The 13,114-nt window shown below is 38.0% G+C and overlaps 1 protein-coding gene across 1 annotated transcript in view; it reads right to left on the minus strand.

The window, feature by feature from the left end:
* Positions 1-13,114, minus strand: part of TENM1 (teneurin transmembrane protein 1) — an 854,513-nt gene that overhangs the window by 171,038 nt on the left and 670,361 nt on the right. Inside the window, exon 17 of the mRNA XM_058441351.1 lies at positions 8,062-8,278. Coding sequence (XP_058297334.1) covers positions 8,062-8,278 — 217 coding nt within the window. The remainder of the gene's footprint in view (positions 1-8,061; positions 8,279-13,114) is intronic.

Here is a 13,114-nt window from a genome sequence, read left to right on the forward strand (position 1 = left end):
CTTTTAAATATTTTAAAATATAGGCTTGGCTTATCTTTTAAAAAATAATTCTAAATCAGTAAGTGGTTTCTCAATATTGATTTATTCTAGGATTAACACTAATTGACGAAGATCTGCTATTTTTTTCTGTCATGCATGAGTAAGTGGCCTAAGGCTGTTACTGATCTCTCTTTCCAGGTCCTGTTCAGTTTGTCTGAGGTATTCAAATTTTCTCAATGTACTCCTGGAGGGCAGGCAGGCACCTCATCCATTTATCAGTAAAACCTAGTAACCAATATGAAGTAATTCCTTGACAAAGGTTTGCTTTACTTTTCCATTGCACATTATGTCACAGAATTTTGATTCAACAGGCCCCTAAAAGTCAACAGCAGGCTCTAGTTTGTGTTAAAATCTACTGCACAGGGGTCCAGGTGGCAAGAAACATTTATACCAAGATCATCTAATATACAGATGAATGCGATTCAGGGTTCTGCTCTAGTGTCACCTCCTCAGAGAGGTGTCCCTGGGCCACTCTCTGTAAAATGGTCCTTCCCTGTCCCTAACCTTTATCTCACTTTACAGTATTTATACCTTCCTGACATTTACTTTTTTCATTGTTTGCCTCCCTCACTAGACTGTATGGGGAAGAGATTTTGTCCACAATAACCCAGAGCCTGGAACAGTACCTATTACTAAATGAAGAAATGAACCAAGTAAACATTATAACGTTCATACATTTAAAGAGTGAAATGATTAATCTTCCCCCAATAGGGATTATCTTGAGAGGAACTGTAGGATCTATTGTTTTAAATGACTCCAAAGTGTGGTTAATGGGGATTTTTTTTTTCATTGTGCTAAATGGGATTTCTCTTGGATGACTGTTTTTTTTTCCTGGAATTTATGTTTGGTACACACATTTTAAATTGTAGAGAAAATTATTTATAGCCCCAAATGTCAAAGGATGAAACTATTTGCATACACTTAAGCTGTTCACTGTCCAAATAAGCTTTGTATTTTTCTTGCAAGTCATCGATAGTCTCCAGTGTGTGTCAATTTTAGCAGCTCTTCATGCTCACCTGAGCCAATTAGTCGCATCTCTGGATTATTGCTGAAAACTTCCAGGTCAGTTTCACTTCTATAATTGTTTAATGACTTTGTCTAATTTGCCAGAATACTTCTTGTCTTACAGGGCTACCTGTCTTCCCCATCGAAACAGTTGAATTTGGACTCCTGAGCTGATGAACTCCAAGCTCCCTTAGAAATCTGATGTTCCACGATCCATAGACTTACTGCAATTCATAATTATTTTAATTATTTATGTATTTACTTGATGTTTTGACTGCTTCTGCCACTACAATGTAAACTCTGTGAATAAGGGGACTGTGTTTCGTTTGTGTATCTCCAGCTGCACAGTTCCTGGCATAGAGTGAGTACTCAATAAATATTGTTGTATGAGTGAGTGAATGCATATCCTTCATCACTCTTGAAAAATGAATTGATATTAGGGTATTATATTACATTAAGAATGGCAGAAGAATCTGGTATCTCTTCTATCTTTTTCTGAGGCTGTAAAGTCCTCAGTTTCTCTGGAAATACTAATATTGTAATAAAATATATACTTAAAACAGTAATTAGTATCTGTCAATTATGGTTATTCTTAAGTCTCAGTCTTTATTCAAGATCAGCAGCTTCTGCAGCAACGACCATCTTCCTGCAACCTTCCCTCGATCTCAGTCTTGGGTCAATAATTTGTTTTGCCATTCACAGAATCTCAAATGGTATAAATTCCCAGCTCAACTAAGGGCAGAAAGCATGTTATATTAAACAAGTTATGATGAGTAATTATGGCTATCGCCAGGTATCATGACTAATCGGGAACAAGAATCAAGAATGTATTATTGAGTAGGGTATAGTAAAGGAGGATGAAGGCTTAGGTAAATAAAGAGTTTGCCAAAATTCCATGTTCGAGGCATTTGAAGTACTTCAGTTTGTTTTACGGTACTTCTCTTTGGTTTTCTTGTGAGACAGAATAATGATGCATACCAAAGTGAGCCAGTTAGCAGCAGTCTTCCTGCTGACTTCCTGATATTGCTCCTTATATTCCACTTTTTTCTTAGCACTAAATTTTGATTATCTAACTCATTGAAAACAGAATTATTGATGCATACACAAAATCATAAATGATGTCAATTACTGGCAGGTTGTGACAGTGATGGACCATATCACAAGTTTTAAAAAAGAATAATTATTTTGCTATTGTTATATTATCACTATATCTTTTATGAATTTTGTTTCTTTGCTATTTGGAGAACTGTAGTCTTACCTTTAGGCTGGTTCTACATTTGAGAATTGGATCATTTAAGGTCCTAATATCATTTGTGTGTTCTAGGCAACCAAAATGAGTTTTTCATTAGTAAATATGAGAAGAGCACAATATAGTTTGTATGTTTGTCCCTGTCCAAATTTCATGTTGAATTATAATCCCCAGTATTGGAGATGGGGCCTGGTTAGAGGTGATTGGATCATGGGAATGGATTTCTCGTGAATGGTTTAGCACCACCTCTTGGTGCTGTCATCACAAGAGTGAGTGAGTTCTCATGAGGTCTGGCTGTTTAAAAGTGTTTGTCACCTCCTTCTCTCTTTCTTGCTCTTGCTTTCACCATGTGACATGCCTATTGCCCTATCACCTTCAACCATGATTGAAAGCTTCCCGAGGCATCGCCAGAAGCTGAGCAGATGCCAGCATCATGCTTCCTGTAAAGCCTGCAGGACTGTGAGGCAATTAAACCTCTTTTTTTTTTTATAAATTACCCCGTCTCCAGTATTTCTTTATAGCAATGCAAGAATGACCTAATACAGAGCACTCACACTTCAAAATCATAACTAAGCTACTCACTCACTTGTTTTTCACCTACTTCATGCCAGATACTGTGTTAGGATCTGGGGATACAGTGGTATCATAGATTAAAGGTGGCCAAAAATTATTTGATACTGCTCTCATCAAGAGGTGGGATCTATGTCCTTCCCCTTGAATCTAGGCAAGCTCTGTGACTGCTTTGACCAACTGTGTATGACACAAGTGACACTGTGACAATTTCTGGACCCAGGTCTTAAGAGACTGGCATTTTCCATTTCCTGTCTCTTGGAACACTCACTCTTGGAGCCCTAGGCTACCATATAAGAGCTCTGACAAACCTAAGGCTAGCTGCCATGCCAGTAGGAGGCCCAAGTAGTCAAATAGAGAGGCTGCCTGTAGAGAGAAGGATTTCCATCTGCTGTCCAGCTGTTCCAGCCCCCAGTTATTTGAGTCATCCCAGCTGAGGCTTCCAACATCATGGAGCAGAGATAAGCCATGCTAGCCATGCCTTATCTGAATGTCTGACCCATGGACACATGAAATAGGATGATACTAAATTGTTTTAATCCATTACTTGGAATAATTTTCTGCATAGCAGTAGATATTCAAAACAAGTAGAGAACAAATCAGACTTGGTCTTTGTCCTTACAGAACTTAAGATTTAGAAATGATGACAATTCAGAGCTAACATTGTACATCCTAGGGTGAACCAAGAAACTGAAATGCAGCAATTCCAAAGAAAGCTAGAAGAAACCCATCATCTTGTTTCTTTTTTTTTTTTTTTTTGCTTGTTAATATTGCTATTATGTGCTTAGTGCTATACTAAATTCGGTCCTAATTCTAGAAATTTTCAATTAAGGGTAGGCATTCCACCAGAGTGGGCAGAAGAGGTCACCACAATTGATTCGGCAGGACTGTTGCAAGATTTTAGATCTTTAAGCTGTTCTTAAAATTTACTCTAAGTTATAGACATAATAATCAAATTCCTGCGAACATACACATTCTTCTCATAAAATGTGGACTTTTTTCCTACTTTGGTGGGACCTGGATTATCTGATATAATGGGTGGGATGTAAGACATCGTAGGTTAAGATCTACTGGCCCAGAGGAGTTTATTAGCCTAAGGTGTGAGGCAGAGTGTATACCAACTTATTCATGAGATATGCAAAGGTATTCCAGTGAACTAAGGGGAGAAATATTGTTCCATTAATGTGATTTCTAGATCATGTTCAGCCATCTTTTTCCTCTTTTTAAATCACTATAATAAAAGTTCAAAAATTAAGTGAAATTATAATGTTGGGTATTTAAAGGCTCTCAGGGAAAAAGATCAGAAAGAAAAACAAACACTTAAGATCTTTCCTTGTAAAGCTACAGAAACTGTATAGACCAGAAATCACAAACTCAAATGCCAGCAAGGCCAGGCATGACACTGAAAGTGAAGGATGTGAGTCAAGTGAGTGGTGAGCTAGAAAGCATGCCATGTCCCATCCAGAGGGGCAGCTGGCCCTTAGCGTCAGACCACCTATGCCATGCCCATGCATCCTAGGTTGCCCATGCATCCCAAGCTGTGTAAATTTTCTAGAGAAGGAAGATATTCTGATTTTTATGTTGGATCTCCTAATTTCTAAATGTCAGGACAAACAAAATACATCTGTGGGCTGATTTTAAGCAACCTCTGATATGGACATCTGACACGGATTGATGTGAGGATCAGCCTCTCATGGTTACAAAACAGACAAATGAGTTTGGCTAGACCTTGCTGTCAGCCGCTGCACTAACCCTGGTAGGATTTTGTTTCTTTAAATGCACTTCTCCATTAGTGATGGCGAGTGAAAAGTCTGGCTTTGCAAATTACTGCTGTCATTTAGTTTAATGTACTCCTGTTTTTACATATTTATAAAAACCTTTTACATTATTAATAGTGATTAAATGCCTAGACACTGAAGATCAATAATACTTCTGTTCATCTATTTACATTATTAAAAAGTAATAAGTCATACAAGGCTCGTAGAATATGTGGTTTACTTTGTAGTCATGTTTGGAGTAGATTGAAGAAAACAAAGAAACTCGAGCTACAGGATATAAATTGCATTTAGGAAAAAAATGGCAACTCAGTTGAGTTTGCCCAAGATCTTCACCATGGGCAGGTTGCATGTTCACGTTGTTGTTACACCATCACAGGGCACAGAACATACATATTCCATGGGCTTTCACATGTGGGTGCAGCTAACTCAAAACAAGAAGGTCTGGTCTCCCTTGGATGCACAAGGATAAACAAATTTTTAGCTTTTGTGTGTCCTTGCAACACTTAGTCACCTGTGTGCCACATCTTTAGCTCCAAAGGTTTCTGATGGTGGCAACACTCAGCAGCAAATCAGCTGTGTGGGTCGCATTTTGCCGGTAGGCAAACGAGCCCCTTCAAAATGCTTTCTTCTCCCGCCTACCCAGGTATCTCTCAATTATGCAGCAAAAACTAAAAAGCAAAGTGGTTTGTTCACCTGATTATGGCACATAAGTGTCCTAGATCTGTCTGAGGGGAGCAATCCTACAGTCTGAGATGTATAAGAGCCATAAGTATTTCAGAGTCAGCTAGCCCAGCTTTCTAAGTAGCCAAAATGGCCCAGCATAGTGGTTTAGAGACTAGGCTGTCAGCACCAGTTCAAATTCTGGGTTCCAAATCTGACTGACACTCATTAATTGTGACCCTGAACAAGTCATTTACTTGACATCTCTGTTCTTATTTCCTCACCTGACGAATGGAGATAGTAATAGTACCTACCATATAGAGTTTTTGTGAGGATTAAATAACACATGTAAAAGTTTAGCATGAGATCTTTGACATAACAAATGCCCAAGGACAATTTACATGTATCAAAAGGTCCATTTCATGAGTCATTCAATTGTGATTTACCAAGAAAAAGTTCATTAGCACTGATTTGAAGTTTGTAAATGATGTCACTGAAATGTATTAAATTGAACTGGATTTTTAAAATGTCATTTGGTTTCTAAGTTTCTTGTGCTGACCCAAATACAATTTACCTAGTATAAATTTGGTTCACGTCACCAGGCTTATTTAAGGACACATTGAAATGGGGCAGCTGTGGCATAATGCAAAGGTTACAAGAGTTGCTGCAATGCAAGCTTTCTGCATGTGTGATTTCGGGCAAATTATTTAATCTCTCTGAACCTCAGTTTCCTTATATACAAAATGCACCTAATACAAGTATCTACTTTACAGGGATAATGTGAGGATAAAAGGACATAATGTATGTTTGTTTGCTTTGTAAACTAAAAAGTACTATATAGATGTAAGAGACTGTAGCTATTATGATTTATATATATGATCAGAGTTGGACTTACTTTGTCCAAAGATATCCCAAATAAAAATGCATGTGTTGATTTTTTAGAGGAAATAGAATTAGATTGTTTGTCCTCAGCTACTTTCCTCACGAAAAGCCTTTCCCTTTTCTGATAGAATGGATATATCTGTAAGAGCTGAGACCCCTGGATGAAGGAGACCCATCGTTCTGAATTTAAATGTGACTTGCAGAGCCAAATGATAACTTGGAGCATTTTACAAAAGAATGAGGGAAACTCAATCAAACCAGGAGGACGAGAAGGGCATTAACCATCACAAGAAATAGGTTTGTTCACTCTGAGCGGCTGGCAAGTGCTGCTGATGCATGAAGCTAAACCGCAGGGATTTAAGTTTGTCCTCACTTTTCTAAGTTTATTGCTCACATGCTCTGCTCTGGGTCACAATGACTTGTCTCTTGTCTCTCTCAGGTCCTGACTTTCTCCCCTTACTTGAGTTTAGTGAGTCATTTAACACATCTCCATGTCATGGAGGTTGTTATTTCTTTCACTTCATTTCTTTTTTTTGATCAACTTTTCTCTACGAGTGAAGACAGCTACAGAGTTGATGTCTTACCTCTACCTTAAATAGGAAAATAGGGATAATGGCTGCTTTTTGTTCTTTTTGTTCCTCTGGTGTATAATAAATAAGTCTCGACTATCTAAATAATCACTTTGACTATACCACATCTGAAAGTCACTGCAGAGTTGTTATTGAAGCTGGAAGAAATACTTCAAAATGGAGATGACTGAATCTCTTGGAAGAAGTAAAACTTTGACTAGATCCCCTGGCAGAAAAGCCCTTTCTTGTGATTCTCTGGCAGTTGGATTTTGGGTTCTGCCAGAGACCTAGAAAGTCAGAACTACACAATAAAAAAAAAAATTTTAAACTTTTAAGTTTCAATAACAGTTCTAGTATACAACTGAAGGGAAGAGAGTTGAGAGTTTGAAATTTCCATGCACATCTTATTTTTCCCCTTTTCTACTGTGTATAAGTCAAGATGGAGTTGTAATTTTCTTAGATTGTCACTGATATCAATATAAACTCTTGACCAAGTTATTCTTGGGGAATGATAACTCCCACCAGGCTGCAACTGAGGGAGTGGGACGTAGACAGGAGTTCCTGGACAAATACTTTCCATGTTTCTTAAAAATTCCTATTTGCAATAGTCTACAAAGCCAGTGAAACATCGACTTGTGGAATGAATACAGGAGAACATTTTTATGCCTGGAAATGTTGACTTTAGTGACTTACCTCTAATGCTAATTAGTAAAATATATCATCGCTGAAGATGAATTAAAGAATAACAGTGAGCAAATTCATGTTATTACACTTCATATAAGTAAGTTTATTTAAAAAAAAATTATTTGCCTTATGGGTTGGGCTTTGGTCTGAGGTCTTAAGTGACAATTCATGCATTTGAGCTTTCCTGGAAGACAGATTTTTCACGAGTCTTGCATTTCACACTGGGATGTCAAACTTATTCAACCCTTTCCTATGGAAACATTTTTCATCATGAAATAAAACTTAAAATTTAGTTTTTGAAATCCAAGATTTTTTTCAAGGAATCAATCCAGAAGCTAAACAATAAATTTGCAAATTATACTTCCCTCCTGTTTTTGTTATTAAAAGCCATATTATATGTATACATACACAAACATACACACATAATTTTATGATACAGAATCTCTAGAAACGAGTTTTTTCCTTAATCAGCAAGGGTTTTGGCTTTCCAGAGAAGTCCTAAAAAAGAAATTAATGTGGATTATGTGGAATGGGAAGTAACCTGATCCTTAGAAGATATTTCCTTTCATAGTTAAGGAAAAACATGACCATTGTTCATTAAGGAATAAAATAAATACATATGTACCTGCTGTCAAATGACACCTCAGGAGGAATGACATGAGTACTGTCCTTGCCAATGAGGAATTTGATTCGATCATAGAAAAGTCTTGAAGTGTGCTGAGAGAAGAGAGTTTGGCTTTGTTGAACGAGGTCAAGAGGATCTGGTGAGCCCTGACAGAGAGGACTTATATAACAGTTGCTTTGTTGACAACAATCAGGATCCACACAGTCGGTTAAACCATCTGGAAATAAAACCCAAAACCAATATTGATTATTTAGCTTCAAGAGAAACAATATAGTTTAAAATATACATAAATGGAGAAAATTCTAAAATATAGCCAAAGATAATCAACCTTGTTTTGAGTTCAGAATTTGTTAAATTCACATTTTTCATGAATTATCACTCACTCTGAGTTCACATGGCACCTCAGAGAAATTCAAAGTATTTTGTTCATAATTCTTTCTTTCCTGAATTATCCAGCATTTATCAGCTGGAGAATATAGTTTATATAGTTATTGTTTAGAGTTTGGGTAAACAATTCTATTACATATCACTGTTTAGAAATTTCTTCTTCCTCAGTGAGACCATTCTTTCAGAATGCAATGATTTCTTGTAAGTACACCTAGTACATCTATGAGCACACAATTAACAAGTACTTGCTACCTGAATTTGTATTTTTTTAAAAAAATCCTCCCAATATTGTTGTCTACTGGTAATGCTCAAAATAGAGGTTGGGATTCTCATGGTGAAAAAAGATATTTAGAGCAATGATTTTCAAATATGTTGTCAATTACCTAGGGAGCTTATAAAATATGCATATTCTTGAGCTTCACCTACTGACTCAGAATTTTTACAGAGCCCAGGATTATGCATACTTAATCTGGGTGATTCTAAAGCATACTAAAGTTGCAGAACCAGTTTTTTAAGGAATTTATAGAAGGAACTAGAGTTAACATGCCTAACAGCAGTTTTTTGACACAATTACTATTCTATTTATTTTTTGAGATGGAGTCTTGCTCTGTTGCCCAGGCTGGAGTGCAGTGGCACAATCTCGGCTCACTGCAAGCTCTGCCTCCCGGGTTCACGCCATTCTCCTGCCTCAGCCTCCCGAGTAGCTGGGACTACAGGCGCCTGCCAACACACCCGGCTAATTTTTTGAATTTTTAGTAGAGACGGGGTTTCACCGTGTTAGCCAGGATGGTCTCGATCTCCTGATCTCTTGATCCGCCCACCTCGGCCTCCCAAAGTGCTGGGAATACAGGCGTGAGCCACCGCACCCAGCCGATGCAATTACTATTAAATCTGACATATATGAATGCGACGACTTTCTCTGTTTCATTTTCTAGCCCTTCACCATTTGCTGTGGACTGCTGAATCCACTGTTGTACCACAAATAAACCTCATACAAAGGCTTTGCTCTTTGGTAGAGAACTGATGTAGGGAACAGGGATTGTGAGGCAGGGAGACCACTGAGAATCTAACAGGTGCAAAATACTGTTAGGTGCTTGGAGAGGTGAAGAGATAAAAATACCCTTTTCCTGTTTTCAAGAGCTCTGGGCTTAGTAGGAGAAACAGATATGTAAACAGCTAACTCTTATACTAGCAAAAATGTAAGAAGTGCTTTAAGAGAGTTACACGCAAAGAGAAGGGGTTGGAGTGATTAACTGAGCATATGGACACTTCATTCCATGCCCCATAAGCAAAAAAATTAAAGTTCTTCCCAGGTCCTTAAAGAAGGCAAGTGGCTCTAATTCAGTTGTTTAACAAGGGTAAATATAAAGATACTGATCTTCTTGGCTTGCCTTGGAATAGGAAGGTTCAGATGGATCACCGTCTCCTTCAGGCTGCTGCTGCAGCAAGTTACTAGCACTGGTTTCCTGCAGCTCTTTTGCTTGCTCTCTCTCCCCCACTTGTCTGCTCCCGTGGAGTTAGAGGCGGGTGTACCACAGCTGGGGGCAATGAAAGCGAGGAACACCAAGAGAGCAGACGTTTGGAACAGCAGCCCTAGGGCACCCAGGAAATATTTTTCCCCACATGTGGTCCTTTCAAATTCCCTGTACTATAGACACTACTTTGATTTAAAATGCAGTTTGCTTTTTTCTTGCCTTCCCTGTTTGTTCAAAGTATTTTTGCCCCTGATTTCTATTTCTCTGTATACGTATTTTTTCATTGATGAATTTTTAGTGTGAATTTGTTTCAACAAGAAGTTTCTTTCTGCTTCCCCTTTTCCCATCATTCAGCAAATTATATTAACAAATTTTTTACGGATTTTAGATGCCACTACCGCCTCTCCCTCCAATACGCTGTTCTCAGCCTCTTATTAGCACATTATCTCTTTACTCTGCTAATTAAACATCTGGATGCGCTGAAAAGCTGGCAAAAATATCAGGCTGATTAAGAGAGTTCTCTGATGTCTGGAATTGGTGCATAATGCCTAAACAATGAAAAACTGCTTTTCAAATGGGCAGTCACTTTTACATTTTTATTGAACAGTGAATTTGTTATTATTGAGCTAATATATGTGGAAGTATGTAGTGTCACGCCTGGCAAATATTAACGAATACACTAGTAATAATCACACTGGGCAGTCACAGGTTTCAACCTGTCAACCACAAAATTCCGACTTATTTTTGAAAATAAATAGATTTTAAATAAATATTAATTCCAAAAAGATCTTAAAAAAACTAAAAAAAATCTAAACATAGAACCAATTCATAATTGAGACTCACATTCTCATCTAGTAATGTTCTATACATTCCAAGCTAAGGTTTCCTATTTCATAATTGCCTATTATGTAGGGCTGACCCTTTAAGACCTCTGTTTTCTGAGACAACAGCAAGGCTCCTGTTGAGTCTAGAAAGACCTCAGGCAAGCCGACCAATAATGGCATGCAAACCCCATATTATAATTTGTAGGTAAGTCCAGTACATGGGCAAAGATGAACTTACCAGTTATCACATTGACTAACACCCCATAAAGTACGTCTAGACTGTTGCAAAGAAGTGCAAATGACAATCACACTGAATGTATGCCTTGTTTTTTGGCTATTAACAGTTTTTTTTTTTCCTAATTGTTCAGAATTGGAAGCTGTGGCACCCTACTGACAGCCAAGCTCAGCGTTGTCAGATAGCGGCATATCAAATATTAACCGATTTTTACTTTTAGGGCCTGTTCTCTTCAAAGGAATAAAAATACTAGGTAGCTAAAAAAGAGGGAGGTTACACTGACTTGAAGGACTATCTATGACATTCATTGATCCTAGCTTTGCCAATCAGTTTGGGACTTTGCCAGTTGGCTCAACTGGTGATGATGGAGCACTGGTTTCTTTGCTACGTGATGATCAAGTCATCACTAGTAAACTTATGCCTACTAATTGTATGCCCTTGGCTGAAAGGGGAAATGGATGAAGGAATATGAGTGGTACAGGGGAAACCCACACTTTCTAATCCTGAAAAGGCATTTACAAATATATATCCTTTAGAGACAGCACTTGTATTATCACCTTGATAATAATGGGCAGTTAATTCATGGTAGGTTATACAAAAGGATTTGAAAACACATATAGATTAGTTAATATTTGCCAGGCACTAGGTACATCCACATATATTATCTCAACAAATCCCTTCAACAAGTCTGTTAGGTTGATATTCTCATCCCTATATTACAAACAAAGAAGGGGAGGCTAAATGTAGTTGCAGTGGGAAGTAACCTGGCAGTCATATTAACACCTATATTACAAAGAAGGGGAGGCTAAATGTAGTTGCAGTGGGAAGTAACCTGGCAGTCATATTAACACCTAGTGTTATGCATGCAAATCACACATTCAACATCATCATCTAAACAGTGTGTATTACTAGCACTGATCTAGGCTGTAGGACTTCTAAGTGCATGACTATACGTAGGTATTTAGAGCACATGAAGAGGTTAAGGTAAAAAACAAAACAAAAGAAAACCAAACCAGACTACTTTGGCTCTATTTTTTTTTTTGAGACAGACTTTTGCTCTGTTGCCCAGGCTGGAGCACAGTGGCGTGATCTCTACTCAATGCAACCTCTGTGTCCTGGGTTCAAGCGATTCTCCTGCCTCGGCCTCCCGAGTACCTGGGATTACAGGCACCTGCCACCATGCCTGGCTAATTTTTTGTATTTTTAGTAGAGATGGGGTTTCACCATGTTGGCCAGGCTGGTCTCGAACTACTGGCCTCAGGTGATCCACCTGCCTTGGCCTCCCAAACTGTTGGGATTACAGGCATGAGCCACCGGGCCAGCCCTGCTTTGGCTCTAATCTTAATGTTGCCACTTACAATCTGTAGAATCCTGCACAAGTCAGTTCCTCATTTGTAAGATGTAAATAACAATAATACTCACTCTACGGGTTGTTGTTGTAGGTATCACACGCTATAATAAAGATGAGATTGGGTGCATTCAGGGTGGTATAGCCGTAGACTGGAGAACATTAGGCTAAGTGAAATAAGTCAGTCATAGAAGGGAAAACACTCCATGATTGCTTTTATATGAGGCATCTAATATAGTTAAACATACGGAAGTAGACAACAGCATGGTGGTTACTTGGGGATTGGTTATGGGGATATGGGGAGTTGTTTAATGGGTATAAAGTTACAGTTATAAGATGAGCAAGTTCTTGTACAACATAGTACTTATAGTTAATAATGAGGTATTGTGCAGTTAACAATTTTTTAAGAGGGTAGACCTCATGTTACACACACACACACACACACACACACACACACACACACACTCCACCCCAGAACAATGGGACAAGAAGAAAACCATTGGACGTAATGGATATGTTTATTACCTTGTTTGTGGTGATGGTAACATGAGTTTATACATATGTATAAACTGACCAAATTATTTACATTTATTATGTTCAGGTTTTGTACACCACTTATACCTCAATAAAGTTGGAAAGGTAATCATAATAAGCTTACTATTTAGTACATAACCAGCACTTGATAAATGTTAGCTGTTGTTATTATACCAAATTCTAAAACACACAGACTGCAAAGAATCTAAGGATAGAGTCTTAGGGGTAGATGTCAATGGTTTGCAATGGC

The sequence above is a fragment of the Hylobates moloch genome, unplaced genomic scaffold, assembly GCF_009828535.3.
Source record: "Hylobates moloch isolate HMO894 unplaced genomic scaffold, HMol_V3 SCAFFOLD_7, whole genome shotgun sequence".
NCBI lineage: Eukaryota > Metazoa > Chordata > Mammalia > Primates > Hylobatidae > Hylobates > Hylobates moloch.